Genomic DNA, 16,164 nt, shown 5'->3' with positions numbered 1-16,164 from the left:
CGACGCACATACGAACCTTCCGTCTTTCTTCGGAACTGGCACTATATTGGCCACCCACTCTGGATACTTAGCTACTTGAAGAAAACCGCATCAAATTGCTTATGGACTTCTTCTTTGATCTTAAGGAGCATTTCTGGTCGCATCATTCTCAGTTTCTGTTGCACGGGTTTGCACTCTGGCTTAATTGGCAGTTTATGAACTACCATATCTGTCTAGTCCCGACATGTCTTGATACGACCAAGCGAACACATCTCTGTACTCCTGAAGTAAGACTATCAGATTTTGTCTTGCTTCAGCTGATAGAGTTGTACCGATTTTAATCCTTTCTATCATCTTCAGTGCCCAGATTCAGGATTTCGATTGCCTCCTCATGTGGTAGTATTTTCTTCTCTTCTCTTTCTACCATTCTCAATAATTGAGTAGGCAAGTTACACTCCTCTTCAGTGTCGCATTCATCAAATTCCCCGAGACAAATGGCCGATTCAAAATCCACTTTCGGATCAAGATCATCAATACCTACATTATCGTTATCTGGGGTCTGAAGAACAAAGAATATATGTGTGTGTGAGAGGAAATATCCCACACGGAGCAATCAAGAATCAAATTCGAAAGAAAAATGGTAATGAAGTGCTGAAATATAGAAAATAGACAATGAATCCAAAAAGAAATAAAATTTGTTTGCATGGACATAGGAAAAAATGCATATTTTATTAAAATTAATCCAAATGTTTATTCACCCTTACAAAAGATCACCTATTGCCCCAGGTATAGGCAAATAGGGATAGTTCAAATATTACTCTGAAAGGTTCTTGTAAACCAAGTAGTTCTTCCACCGACCAACTGCTAGGCACGAACCTAGGTGGCAGGGGGTATATCCCGGATCTGTCTTCGTTGTCAACATCTTCAGTGGTCACGGCATTAATGTTTAGATCTTCCAGAGCCACTTCTAAATCGGATGAGGTGGTCTCGAACACATAACCACCTGACTTGAATGTATGGTAAAGAGGCGGAATTTCATAGGCTTCCATTGAATTTCATTTCCAGTCAACCTGACTATCCTTTTATCCGTTCTTCTGGACTTCCTTCCTCTTTTTATGATAACTGGGCTAAAAACCGAGACCAAACTGGTCTAATTTTGAAATAGGAAAGACTGGACTAATCACTCCTTGCAAATATTTCCCAAAACCTCTCCCGGTCCTGGCGCCTTTCTCAAAGTCTGCACGATCTCCATTCTGGTATACTTGGAAAGTTGGGGTTTAGGGATTCTTCTTCCTTCTGCCACGAATGTGGCATTTACAAACTCTAGGGAGCGGAAGGAGCATTTCACTGCTTCTCGCCTACTTCGATATACGGGGCCTACATGGTCACACTTACCATAATATCTTCCTCAGCATTGATAATTAATAAGGCCCCGTCAATAATAAATTTAACTTTTTTGTGCAGCGTGGAGGGTACTGCACCTGCTTGATGAATTCATGGCCTTCCCAAAAGAAAACTATAGGATGGCATGATATCCATCACAAGGAACTCAACATCATAGGTGGCTGGTCCGATGGTAAAATGTACCTCGATCTTACCGACTACCTCTCGTTTGGTCCCGTCAAATTCTCGACCACGTTCTGACAGGCTCTCATATGAGAGGTATCTATTGGCAGTCTCTTCAATGTCACCAAAGGTATCACGTTCAGGGCTGAGCCGTTGTCGATCAACACACTGGGTAAGGCATGCCCCTTGCAGTAGGTAGTGATGTGTAATGCCTTAGTTCGGCCTCTTCCTCCGGATGGAATCTCATCATCTGAAAACGAGATGAGATTATCAGCTTGAATATTGTTCACTAGTCGATCCATCTTGCTGACCGGCCATGACCAGGTCTGAGAAACTTCCCGATGTGATTGCCACCAGTGCCCGAGTAAGGTGTCTTCAGGGTCTGTACAAAAAGCTTTCTAGTTTCCTTTTCATCCAAGGGTGGATGAACTTGCACAGATAAATCCCTCCATCGCTGTGCGTATTGTCAGAACTTTCATTGTGCTTCTTTTCCAGACTCTGCAACATAACTCGGTCTGGTCTCATATCATTGATATGTTTGTACTGCTCTAAGAAAGACTTGGCTAAGTCTTTCCACGTCTTGATATGAGTTCGGTTGAGCTGGTTGTGCCACCGGATAGCTGAACCGGACAGGCTCTCCTGAAAGCAATGGATCAGGAGTTGGTCATTTCCCCTATATCCCGTCATCTTCCGACAGAACATAGTGATGTGTTGAGGGGCAGCTATTCCCATCGAACTTCTCAAACTCAAGGACCTTAAACTTTGGTGGGAGCACCAAATCTGGAATTAGGCTTAGTTCCATTGCGTCCACTCTATAATAATCATGGTCTCCTTGGAACATCTTCATCTGGTCTTCCAACAACTTAATCTTTTCTTCTATTTTCTTTGCTTTGTCCTCTTCATCAAATCCGGGACATTGTAATCGTCCGGATGGTTTCAGGACATGTTGTGGAAGTTTGCACCTTCGTAGCAGATGATGCTTTCCCTTTAGTAGCGGAAGAGTTTTCTTGTAGTAGTCCAGGCAAGATTCCAGGTGAAATAACCAGCTGTGGGGTCAGAGAAATGGTTACCCCCTCAGAAGCACCTACTCTGGGTGCACTTGCTTGTGGTTGTAAACCAAATAACTTAGCAACGATTTGGTCAACTAAGGATTCTTGGCTTTTCTTGATGGACTCCATGGTACTTTGACTGTTCTGAGCCATTTTGTCATCCACTTCTTTCTACAGTCTTGCCATGTTCTCTTCGATCTTTCTATTCTAGCCTTTTATCTCTTTCTCGCTCGAGTATTGTGCGGGTGATGCATATCTAATATTGCGGTGGTAAGCTTGGTGTTTGAGACATGTTTTGTTAGTTAATACAAATGTAAAAACATGGAAAATATAAAATAAAAAAACAAACATGAAGTGTAAAATGCAATGTATGATGTATGTAATTTGGAGGCATTGATCCAGAAAAGTGTTCATTATTATAAATAATCCTTATTCAGACAAAAATGTTTTTTCTTTTAAGAGACATAAAAACAAATTAAAGGTACATCTAGACTAAATCCTCTAGACCCCGAATAGATTCTAGTAAGTTGACAAGTCTTCTGCCTTCATCTGTCACTGGTTGAATGCCTTGTCGAACCACTCCTGCTTCCCTTTCCAGGTCATGAAGACGACGGGCTGCCTTCTGTACTTGATCTAGGAAATCTCGGATGGTTGCGTCTCTGGCCCTCACCCTTCGCTGTGCTTACTCCCAACGGAAACGCCACTGTAAGCCTCCGTCGAAAGGCACTATATGAAACTCGTTTGCCTGCCTCTTGAACCCATCTATAATAGCTTCTAACTCAGTTATTATCTTTTCATCATTTTCATGTTGTTTCTCTAAGTCAGCTACTCGGATTCTCAAGCATTGGTTTTGATGTTGACTATCTGTCAAGCGTCTTTGAGCGGTCTTCAACTATTCATTCCAAGCTCTTTCATCCGGTCCCTCGAGTTTTCTTTTTTAGACTGTGAGCTTCGTCTTTCTAGTATTCAGAGGTTACCTTTAACTTGGAGTTATCATTGACTTTATCTTGATACCCCTTTCTCAAGTCTTCGAGCTCAAAACGAACTCTTTTCTGCTCTCTTTCCAGTTTGTCTGCTCTTTTCTGCTCTCTTTCTAATTTGTCTACTTTATCTTTATGAGAGTCGGCATCTAGCTTCCACTGATAACGTTCAGCTTCAAGTTCTTTAACCTTCTGCTTCAGCTCGTTATTCACAGCTTCAAACTCTGCCTTGACTATCTCAAGTTCAGAAGGGACAGACCTGAGATGTTCCTCCATGGTCCGGGTGTCTTCACAGTATGGCACAGGGATGTTGTCATTTTTTTTCAATCTTCGCCACTCCACATAATCCGGAGTAAGCATGTCTCTGGCAGCTACAACATCCATCCGGAATACTTTCTTCCATGAATCGGATGCTTCCTTGATCATTTTCTTATAGCTGTCACCGTGATATACAAACTCTAATCTAGCTAGTCCACTTGTTGCTGGGACAAACTGACGTACCCCATACTGTCTAAGTGCTAACAGCGGAGCATACCCAACTGTACCCCAAAGTCCAAGTAAGGTCATAGTGTCAGAATCCTTGCACCGAAAAAGAACGTCACCGAGGAACAACCAAGGGGCTCTCCAGGTAATATCTCGATCCTGAAGAAGTGTAAAGACTTTCATCCATTTTTCTTTTGAAGCATCTACATGCCATTTCCTAGTTATGAATTCTCCCAAAGGTGAATAAGTAGTGCTGAATCGGTGGTAGGCAACCCCGTTAGTTTTCCAGAAGTGATTGTGAATCCAGACTTGAAGGAGCTGAACACATCCAATGAACCTTCCTCCACCAACTCTTCTGCAATGATTGAGAGACCGAAAGGTCTCGGCTAAGATGGCCGGTGCTGGGTTGACTCGCCTTGGAAGTTGTTCAAATAGTTCCACCACGGTTGCATCGATGCACCCCAAAGTCTTTGGAAAGATTACCAAACCGTACAGACCTAGTGCAAAAAGGTCTATAGTCTTCCATTCATCAGGGTGGTTCTTCATTAGTTGCCTTATGTGGATCCACTCGATTTCATCCCTGCTACCTTTGTGTCGGAGTCGATCAGTCACCCATTTTTCATCAACTCCTGCAATCTTGGCCAGTCCATTCTTGAAAGACTGACTCTTGATGTGTTTGATATATGCCCTCTCTAGTCTGATGTTTTCACAGTGCAGTAGTATAGTGTACTCTTCGATAGTGGGCACCATGTCCTCCCAGTTAAAGGTGAAGCAACTGTATCCCGGGTTCTATAATTAAACCAGGGCTCTGATTAAGGGCTCATCAGTCTTAACATGAAGTAAAAGTGCAATGTCACCATATCGTTGGTTGAACTTCTATTTCCGGTCATTCTTTCAACTTCCCAGATGTCTCGAAGCTCTTGCACATTATTTTGTTTTAGGCTGATAGAGGCGTAGTTCACCAGCTCTGACACATAACTTCCTTGAAGACTATCTCCTTTTTTCTTCTGAGTCTTCTCGGACCATAGTCGTGCCTCAGCGTTTTTAATCTCTTGTGTTACAAGACCTTTGTCCATTAATTTGAATTATTTTGTGTATAACAAACGCTTTTTTAGGGATCAATAGCCTCTCGTAATGATGCAAATGCTAAAAAACAAATACAAAGGCAAACAAGTCAGTAAAATAAAATAAATAAATGAATAAAAAATGAGGAAAGAAAAATAAGAAGATTAAGAAGTAAAAACATGGTTAGGGAAAAAATATCCTAGGATTTGAAATGGGGTTTTAGGGTAGGCTCTATTTCTCCATGGTCTCCCGGTTTAGGTTCTAAAAACGATACCCGAGTTCTTCTTGTTGGGGCCCCCTTGGGCTTGCCAGACCCTTAGTCTTAAACCCATCACAGGCTTGTGTGGACTAAGTTAAACTTGAGAGGACACATTCCCTTATGCCCGCACGGTGAATAAATTCACACGAAGACATAAGGTATATGAATCCCGAAGGCTACTTGCTAGGCCCACACGGTGAATAAATTCACACGAAGGCGTCACTTTCACCCTCACTTAAAATGGGTTCGGGCTCAGGTTTAGAGCCTTAAGTGAAAAATGAACTTTGATGACTGAAGAAAACGATTAGTACAACTATTTATTCGAAAATATAATCAAAAGTAAAAAGGATCGAAATGTTACCTTAAAATTTAAACTTACCTTTTCATTAAAAAGACAAATGAAAATTACCTTAGCCTGACTCACTTACCTTCTCCCCAGTAGAGTCGCCAAGCTGTCGGAACCGTCTTTCAGTGGGCACCAAAATTGGGCTTCAACTTGGATTAAATGATTAGGAGTCGCCACCGATCATTTATTTAAAAGTAAATAGGTTGACCGAATACCTTACTTCTTACCTGATCTGCGTCTTACCAGTGATATGTCGGATTCGGAGTCGGTTACAGTCAAGGAAGGATTAGCACCCTTGAACTGCCCTTTCGGTACTATATAATTTCCAGTTGTCTTAAATTAAGAAAAATTGAAAGGTAAAACTCTGATCCTAATTACTTACCATAGATTGATTTGAAATTTGTACCCTTTAAAAGTGAATGTGTTAGAGTAAAGAAAACAAATAATATAAATAAAATAAAATAAAAGGGAAAAGAATAAAACGAGATAAGAAAGAGCAAAGACAATATATACATAAATAAATGAATAAATAAAAATGAGTAAATAAATCAAAGGTAAAGGAAATAAAAAAATAAAGAGATGAAAAATAAATAAATAAATAAGGTAAGGAAAAAAGTAACGAAATAATATGTACATATAAAACTATTTGAAAAGGAAAATATGTATATACATCAAAATACTAATGAAACATGTAAACTATATATATATATATATATATATATATATATATATAATAAATATTTAAAAGAAAACCTAGCCCCATCACTTCACCGAAAATTGGGGGGACTTTAGTAGAAACCAAACAAAAAAAAGGCCCCCTATAATATAATATTTAATAATTAAAAGAAATAAAGAATATATATATATATATATACATATAATTAATCATGAGGAAAACCAATAAAAAACAAAAGAATATATATATATACGTTAATAGTAATAAAAAGAGGAAAAAAAAGAAAAAAATAATGATAATATATTTATACGTAAATAGTAAAAAAAATAATAATGATATTAGTTATAAACATATATAATGACTTATAAACAAGGTATATAAAACAATAGTAATAATAAGTATTTAAAAATACTAAAAATGATTAAATCGAAAGAAAAAAAATAAATTCAAAGGGCAGTTTAAAATTAAATTTAGATCTTGAAACGAAAAAGGGGTTAAATTGAAAGGAAAGGCAAATCGAGTGGCCAAATTAAAAGGGAATTGGAGTTTGAAAATCGATTTTGGGGGTCAAAAGGGGGCGTTTTAAAATCAGAGGGACTAAAAGTGAAGTTTACCCCATTTAAAACGAAAACACGCGGTCTTTAGCACCAGGGTCGGGTCGCGCACGGGTCGAATTAGGTCAACGGGCCGAGTATATATGTTAAAAAATTATTTAAAACTTTCATTCTCTTCACTTGAAAACAAAAGAGCCCCCCATTGTTCATGTTTTCCTCCCTTTGTTCATCCAAGATGAACACACCGCCGTCTGGTTTCCAGATTCTGGCCGTTGGCCACCCCAAGCCGCCTCGCTGCCGCCATTCATCGGCGACAAATACCAAAAAAAATCATTTTTTAAAGCTCTTTGAACCCCCGTTTCGAAAATCCAAACATTTTTCAAGATTATAGACCTCGGGGATAGATCTACAAATAAAGATCTCGAGGACGCCCATCCGTTCATCGGTCCAAAACTCATTTTTTTGGGGGTTTGAAACAAAGAAAATAGAATGCATGCAACAAAAGCCAACCGAAACGAAGGTAAAGAAAAAAAAGGAAAATATACCTCTTTTATTTCTTTTTTGAAATGCTCTATAAGTGCTTGGACCTTTGTGTTTGCTATGGTGAATTTATGTGCGTATTTCCTGTCAATCCCCCCATATTCGTGTGTTGCTAGCATTAATTTATAGTACAAAAAAACTCTATTTTAGACTCCTAATCGTACTAGAAATCTAATGATAGTTGGTTGCTTTGGAGTCCTGCTAACACACATCCTTCGTGCTTGTTGAACTTTGCGAGAAATGGCCATGAAAAGCGGCAAAGATGAGAAGCGTGGAGCATGAGGGGTCTCAGGGGGTAAACGGCGCTGGTGAGGCTTGGAGAGATTAGGGCTTCTTCACTGGGTCACGTGGGACTTGGGTTTGGTCCACTGTTGGGCCCTGAAAAGGAAAAAAAGAATATGAATAAATATATAATATAATTTATAATATAAATATATATTATATAATATAAGGACGAAATTTAGTGTCTTCAACAACTATATTAGTTTAGATTTTACCTAAATTATTTTAAGACTCATAAAATTCAACCTTAACTTAAATTTTGTGAAATCCCAAACCATTATGATTTATGATATCTATCACTTGTGATATCAACAGATTTATTTTATTCTCTCCTACAACTATATTAGTTTAGATTTTACCTAAATTATTTTAAGACTCATAAAATTCAACCTTAGACTCTTAATATGATTTTAGGGATGGAGCTAGCATCTAACATTGAGAGGGGCAAAGGTCTATTAAATATTTAAATAAAAAAATTTGGAGAGACAAATGTCTTATTTGATTAATATTTAAGTAAAAATACCTAAAATGCTATTATACCAAAATATTTGGGCAATACAAAGCATAATTTCGTCTTTGGATGCTTCATCATGAAATATCAACAGGATTTGAAACTATGAATTTTTTTCACAAACAAATAAAGAAAATTTTAGAGTTATTTCATAATTTTTTAAAAAAATGTCACATATTTATATCATTAAGTATTTAATGAAGTGATCAAAATATGAGTAAATTAAAAATTTAATGAATAAATTAAAAATTTTAAATTTTAGTGACCTATATAAGAATAAAGTAAAAGCTGAGTGATGAAATTTGTAGTTTATCGAACAAATTGGGATCGAAGTAGTTAAAGTTTTTGTATTGGTTTTTTTATATTTAAAGTTTACACCTTAATAATTAATTTTACTTATATTTGAATAGATATATATGATGTATTTATATTATTATTTATTTATTTTGTCAGGTCGCCATCCAGGTAAAATTTATATAAAAATATATCCAATCGTTTGTATCATGTTTATATTTATGTTATATCATTAAGTTAAAAGTATTAGAATACTATAAATTAATATATAATTTTTACATATTAAGAAATTGTTATATGACAGTTTGGAGTTGCATATGCATTTGTGAATTATTATTATATTATATTATATTTAGCTTATCATGGTGGTGCAATTCAGAATTTTTTTTATTATGCATCATATCTTAAATTATCTTATATTTTGTATATATTTTTTATTAAATCATTTTACAAATGTTTATATAATATTCACACTATCTTTTCGAGTATCAGAAGTATTATAAATTTAAATAAATTAATTTTATATTAATAATTTTTATATGACAGTTTGGAGTTGCGTATGCATTTGTGAATTATTATTATATTATATTATATTTAGCTTATCATGGTGGTGCAATTCGGAATTTTTTTTTATTATGCATCATATCTTAAATTATCTTATATTTTGTATATATTTTTTATTAAATCATTTTACAAATGTTTATATAATATTCACACTATCTTTTCGAGTATCAGAAGTATTATAAATTTAAATAAATTAATTTTTATATTAATAATTTATTTGATGTAAATTTTAATACATTTCAATATGTGTGTCCTGTAAATATCATTTTTATGATACTGTATATTTTAATTAGTTTACATATTTTAATTATGTCTTAAATTATTTTATATTTTCGTAATTTTTTATAATATTTTAATCGTATCCCTTAAAAGTTTCATAAGCACTACTTTCATATATTAATATGAAATATTACACTCAAAATTTTAATATACTTTTAAAAGCAATACAAAAAAAAACTTTGGGTAAAGTACGCAAATGATCCCCGATTATTTAAGTTATAAAATGATCCTTCAACTATAGGGAGTTGCTTTGTTGAGTCCCTCAACTATTAAAAGTTACAAAATGGTCATTCAACTATTCATTATGTTCCAAACTAGTCAGTTTTTGTTAAAAACAAATTAACGATCGTCTGAACTGGACGTTAACATGTTGATTGAGATATGATGATCGTTTGAGATTATAAGATAAGATATTATCATATCTCATTCAAGATGTTAACGTCCAACTTAGACTGCCGTCAACTTTTTTGATGAAAAATGACGAGTTTGGAACATAATGAATAGTCAGATGACTATTTTGTAACTTTTAATAGGCGATGGACTCAACAAAGCAATACCTTATAACCGGGGGACTATTTTATAACTTTTAATAGTAAGGAGATTCAATAAAGTAGCGTTCTCTAGTCAAGGGACTATTTGTGTACTTTACCCAAGACATTTATTTGTTTAATTATTTATAAAAATTTAAGAAAAGTATAAAAATAAAAAATTATTTATCTCACATTTAAAAATTAAGTATAATCAATAAATGAAAGGTATAGTTTAATTACAGACTAAAACTCAAAACAACCAAAACCAAGCTTTCCTCTTTTTATTTATATGTTTGTTTACCTTTCCAACACACAATTTCCTAACATATCTTACTTTTATTTTGTTTTTCTTAAAATATCCAAAAAATAATTTATAAATAATTTTGATGGGACCCATCTGCCGATGTCACTATCCTTATCATTCATTTGGATTATTTAATCGTTCTCTATTTAATATGAAATATAATATACAAATTTGATTGTTTATAATAATATAATAAATATACTATATTTTTATTTAAAAAATTAATATATATTTAATACCATATATTTACAAGGATTAGCAACTAAACATAGAATTCGCACAAATCCGTTCCTTTTATTTTCCCATACTCTAATATTTCTTATTTTCTTCAACTTTTATTTGTATTTCCCATTTTACCTCTCCATTTTCCAGGTCCTCGCCGATTAATTCTTACGTTAGCAACGATCGAACAGTCCGGCGCCCGCAATTTTGTCTTTAAGTTTCTTCTAGTTATGAGATCAGTTTAATCACCTTCAGGTCAATTCTAAAACTCCTTTTGTGATCTGTGTTCCTGGTTGTTTCTCGAGAAAGTGAAAGGAAATCGAAGCAATTTTTTTTGGTGTTCTTTTGATTTTAGATGTTCACTGTCACTCTGTTTATTACATTTTTAATGCTTTAACTTCAATCAAACAGACATCACTGTTTTGAGCTGGTCCTTGTTACCTTAAAAGAAAACAGATCTTAAATCAATCTTAAATTTAATTGTTTTCTCTTCGCCATCGATGTTCTTAATAGTTTCTTTTTTGAGTATTAATTACTGTGAGCTGGTCGAGTGTATAAATACAAACTCTTTTTCCCTTTTGTTTGTGTTTTAAAAATAATAAAATATTTATCTATTGAATTTAAATTATTTAATTAATAAATCTATGACTACTAACTGTGCGCGGTGGTAGTAAAACCTTTAATGAGGGTTGACCATGTTGATAATAATTAGAGTGTTTAGGGAATTCAATAGCTGTTGTGTCTGCAATAACTTTTGGTTACTTAGGAATTAGGATAGCACTTTATTAGAAACTATAGATGGAATTTTAGAGCTTGCCTGTTAAATTTGATTATTTGGGAAGGTTTGAAAACTTCAATGACTGGGAAATATGGTTTGATGCAGGAGTTAGGTCATGTTTGTTTCAATTTATTGTAACTTGAAGGTTGTTGACAAGAAAAACAAAGGTGTTTCTGGGTGCCCAGATGAAAAGAACTGATGTTATTGAGAGTAGAAGGAGGAGGGTTTTTCAGTTCTTCGGTGTCTGGGTATAGCAAGGGCTTGACCCTTCTTCTCTTGGGTCAGAAGCTCGAGGACAGTCCCATGAGAGTTTCGCCGTGGAATCATTACCAGTTGGACCAAGAATCTGACCCCGACCTGAATCAGCTGGCTTCCATCAAGAACCGGCTTTCCCGTGGGTGTGCCTCTTTTGTCTGCTTTGGCCGCACTTCCGCTGGCATTGATGCCCCATCGACTTTGAAAGTTGGCCCTGTTCAACTGCAGGATGTCTTGCCCGAGGCTCTTTTCTTGGATAAAACTAATGATCACACTACTCAACTTGATGATGGAAATGGTAATGTAAGAGAGATTGCCCTTAAAAGTAGTTTGAAGAAGCGACCAATTAACACTCCCGTTCCTCCTGAGGATGTTAAAGACCGTGAGGCAACAGGGGAAAAGGATGGTGATATTCCTAGTCATGCAGAACGCAGAAAGGTACGGTGGACGGATGCTTGTGGTAGTGAGCTAGCTGAAATCAGGGCATTTGAGCCCAGGTACAAGAAATTTCTGCTCTAAACTAATGTTCTGAGTGACGTTGATGCAGTAACATATTTGTTTTAAGTTTATATGCTATTGTGATATGTTTTGTTTGTATTAGATTATGTGTATCATGAAGTTATGTAATATTATGTGTCCAACAATGCTGGTAAGTTTGTCACACTTCCTTCTTGTCCTAAAGGTTGTTATGTAAAGGGGTTTTGAATATTGAATAGAATCTCCCATGACTCTGTGGACACTCATACCTCATAGGTTGTAAAAGTAGTGTTATTATTCGAATAATATGTTTCCTTGCTTAATAAAATACTAAAACTTTTATGCAAGCGCTGATGACACCCTTGCAATGTGTCATGACGTTAATAGAAAAGGTTGGTGCAATCCTAGTCTGATACATTGGTTTCCTCAACGAATGGTAACCATAGGAAAAATTGAGGTATTTCCTTCTTAGAACAGTAAAAGAACATGTAGTAAGGGCTTGAAAACTTGAAATTTGATTCGAGTGATGTGACAGCATGCCACTTAGATATGAACTGGATTTCTCTGTTAATGTTATATTTTGTCAAACTTTTGGTTGGTTTCTTGGTTATACATTTATAGGAAGCTTTGCCACTGGTGCTTGGTTATGGTTCATGATTGCATAGATCTGATTTTAGAGCAATGGCTCTCGAGTTTTGAAACTTGAGGCGTTGTTATTAAGAAAATTGTTTTCGCAAATTATTTTTATACTCCATAAAAATGTGATTAGGCAACAATATCAGAAGGGGATGTGATTGATATGCCTAACTCCTATTTAAGTTATTATTTGAATGAATTGAGCAGAATCATTATTTCCTAGTAGCGATAATATGTGTTACTACTATGAGTTATTTTAATTGCCCTACGAGATCATGTAGATGGAAATAAAGTTCCTTCGGACCAAAATATTTTATGAGAAATGCCAACGGTGTGGGGTTACTTCTTCATATTTCAGCTTCATTTGTAGAGAAGATATCAGGCTTATCATATTTGTGTTTTTTGAGGAACTTTTCCTCGTTGATTGCACTTTTATTTAGACTTTTAAGGTATGCACTAGTAAAATGTACATAGATATATTTTTAACATTGGGTTTTGGTGTTTCTCTGAAGTTCGTGTCTTGGTTTTTATGGTGCCTCGATATTCTTGTACCCAACACCTTTCTCTGTGAAGGAAACAATAAGACTGATCATATGGAGAAGCCTATTCTGTTCAGAAAAGTGAACTGAAAATTTATGAGTGCTTGCCCTAAGACATGTTTGTGTGCGCACCTCTTTGATCAGTTTCAGTGAGACCCCATCCTGCATAGTTGAGCTGTTGAATATGTGGTTTTGTTTTTAGATGCATGTCATGTCAGCATGTATTTTCCAGAATGTTAATATCGTCTTCTTATATAGCACTAGATAGATCACCATTTAGGGGTTTTTCTCCATCCTTAATTTTTTCCATGTATTCTGTCAGAAGACTTGCAAGATATGTGTGCATGGTTATTTAATTAGTAACCCGTTAGTTTTCCTTTCAATTCCTTATACCAAAACTGTTAAATATGTCATCAATAGTGTTCATTTGATTGATTTTGTAGTATTTTTCTTGCTAGGTGTCTCTTTTCGGATGGTGAGGATCCTAGATTTCTTGTTTATTGTTATTTAACTGTTCAAATAGCCTCCTAATTACTTTTATTTTCATTTTTTGCGGGCCAACTCATTGCTCTTTCTGTTTGCATTCACTCTTCCTCCCTTTTTCCTTTTTTATTTTCCCAAATTTCCTTGGATTATGCTGATGAAATTGTACCATTTTGTCCAATATCAGTGAAACAGGTGGACCAGACGATGAATTTGATAGCGGAAATGAAAGAACTCGTTCCTGTACAATTATGTAATTTGGGGTAATTTCTTGAGCTAAATGATGCATATCGGGTAAAAGAGCTTAATCTTGTTATATTGGTAACGTTCAATTGATTTTTGGGCAAAGAAGAAGCAAATGTTGTTTTGTTTTCTTGATTCTACTTGGAAATGGAATGCAACCAATAGAGGGCAACTTTCTTTCTGGGCCCCTTAGTAGAAGAAATTCTACAAAAAGAACCTTAATTTAAGGTAAAAAGAGAGCAAACTACCAAAAATGTTATCAAAAGATACGTAAGTGTGTTACAACATTGTAACATTACAACATAAATTGTTATAAAGTTTGTAACAGTTTAAATATATACAAAAAAGAGCCGACATTTGGGATGTCTACTAAAAAATGTTGTAAAGGGCACATCACGACATGTTTAAACACGATACGTATAGCATATGTATGGTATTGTTATGCAAAATCTTGATTTGTTTTTGTTTTTATATTTATATATAACAGAAGAAGAAGAAAATAAATCTACAACAGCAGTTTCTCTATTTTTGCCTTTGATTTTGATGGAATACCGAATACCCGATTGTTTTCTTTACTGAAAACATAACAATAATTGCGACCTCACACCGGCCTCGGATGGCATCTTAATTGATTGATTGATTCCTTTGGCTTACAGATTAATACATGTATTAGTTGAGAAGATGATCAATTTGATTTTGTTTACAAACTCAGGTATGGTTGAGTTAAAAAACCATCTCATGCCATTACTTGGTATTTCAAAACTTCTAATCGTAACTGTGCTTAAATTGGTTCAAGATTTATTAATTCTTTCGATAAATTAAGATAATCCAATTAACATTAAAAAAAACTCATTAATTGTGTGTATTAATTTATTTCTGAATAAATTAAAATAACTGAGGGATAACATCAAATTTGGCTAATCATTTTTTAGGATGACTAATCAAAATTTTAAACTAATATTAGATTTAAAATTCAATAACATTTAATGTAGTTTTTCCATTATTATTTTTATCTTTTATCTCGTATTGTCATGCTTTTGCCTTTTATTCTAGTTTAGTGGCGTCGTATCGAAATCGACAGGTATTCGTTGAAGCCGTCTGTCTGTTGAAACTTGGCGATGCCTTATCCACACACCCCACTTCTACTTTCTAACACAATCTTGAGCTTGTAAGAACATAAAAAAATGTACACAATCTCAAGAAAAACAATCCCCAGAAATTAGATAAACAAAAGAAAAAAACAATACTAATATGTCTATGGCAACCTCAATCACATGTCTGAAAGTCCCAAACCCTTGTTCACCTCCATGTTCCTCATCATCTTCTACTTTACCATCATCTTCCACCAGTTGCAGATTGTCTTCAACACCCAAGCCTTATGTTGTGACGATAAGGAGTTCTCAAACTGAAGGTCCTTTGAGAAGACCCGTGGCTCCTTTGAAACCGGTCCCGCCTTCTTCTCCTCCTCCACCGCAACCGAAACCTCCTTCTTCTTCCTCTCCTCCGCCGCCACCTTCAATGGCAGCTGTTGGGGACCAGAATGTGATCACTCTGGAGTTTCAGAGACAGAGGGCAAAGGAGCTGCAAGAATACTTTAAGAAGAAGCAGCTTGAGGAGTCTAGTCAAGGACCTTTCTTTGGGTTCCTCGGGAAGAATGAGATTGCTAATGGAAGGTAAATGGATGAATAAATATGCCCTTTATTCTATTTTTACTCATGTTTGACTGTTTTACCAAGGTTGCAGGCAGTTGTATTAATTTTATATTGCATTAAACTTGTAAAATCCTTGTCCCTGCTACTTGTAGATGGGCAATGTTTGGCTTTGCTGTTGGGATGTTAACGGAGTATGCAACGGGCTCTGATTTCGTGGATCAAGTAAAGATTATGCTCTCCAATTTCGGGATAATTGATTTGGAATGACTCTTCTGATCGTTTCTCTTGTATACCAACAATGTTTCTTCTATTCATAGTTTGTGATTTCTGTAAGTTATATATCTAATGTTTTTGTATGCAACTCTCCTTGAGCAAGTTGTTTACTATTCTTGTTGCTTCATCAATCAATTACGTAACAAGCTGTATCTCAACAATTTGCGTGGTTTTCAAGTTCTTCATTCTCATCTTTGTAGCCTTTTCTGGATATATGAAGCATGCAGTTTCAACCAATTAGTGATCTCTTTGTACTTGAAACTCATCAGAGTGTTTTACTATGGCGTAGCTGAAAACCCGAGATTGACGAATGAGGTCATATTCATATTAGTTTTTTATTTTTAA

At 35.2% G+C, this 16,164-nt stretch overlaps 2 protein-coding genes across 2 annotated transcripts; both read left to right on the top strand.

The window, feature by feature from the left end:
• The first annotated feature begins 10,579 nt into the window (after positions 1-10,579).
• Positions 10,580-14,075, top strand: LOC120130069. The gene is made up of 3 exons (XM_039147415.1): positions 10,580-10,738; positions 11,367-12,013; positions 13,839-14,075. The coding sequence occupies exons 2-3, from the start codon at positions 11,460-11,462 to the stop codon at positions 13,906-13,908; spliced, it is 624 nt and encodes a 207-aa protein (XP_039003346.1). The 5' UTR covers positions 10,580-10,738; positions 11,367-11,459; the 3' UTR covers positions 13,909-14,075.
• A 962-nt stretch (positions 14,076-15,037) lies between these two features.
• On the top strand, positions 15,038-16,004 carry LOC120130070 (light-harvesting complex-like protein OHP2, chloroplastic). The gene is made up of 2 exons (XM_039147416.1): positions 15,038-15,567; positions 15,699-16,004. The coding sequence occupies exons 1-2, from the start codon at positions 15,146-15,148 to the stop codon at positions 15,811-15,813; spliced, it is 537 nt and encodes a 178-aa protein (XP_039003347.1). The 5' UTR covers positions 15,038-15,145; the 3' UTR covers positions 15,814-16,004.
• The last annotated feature ends 160 nt before the right edge of the window (positions 16,005-16,164 follow it).

The sequence above is a fragment of the Hibiscus syriacus genome, unplaced genomic scaffold, assembly GCF_006381635.1.
Source record: "Hibiscus syriacus cultivar Baekdansim isolate YM2019G1 unplaced genomic scaffold, ASM638163v2 tig00110505_pilon, whole genome shotgun sequence".
NCBI lineage: Eukaryota > Viridiplantae > Streptophyta > Magnoliopsida > Malvales > Malvaceae > Hibiscus > Hibiscus syriacus.
Note: the sequence above shows the minus strand (reverse complement) of the source record. Positions and strands in the feature narration are given on the sequence as shown.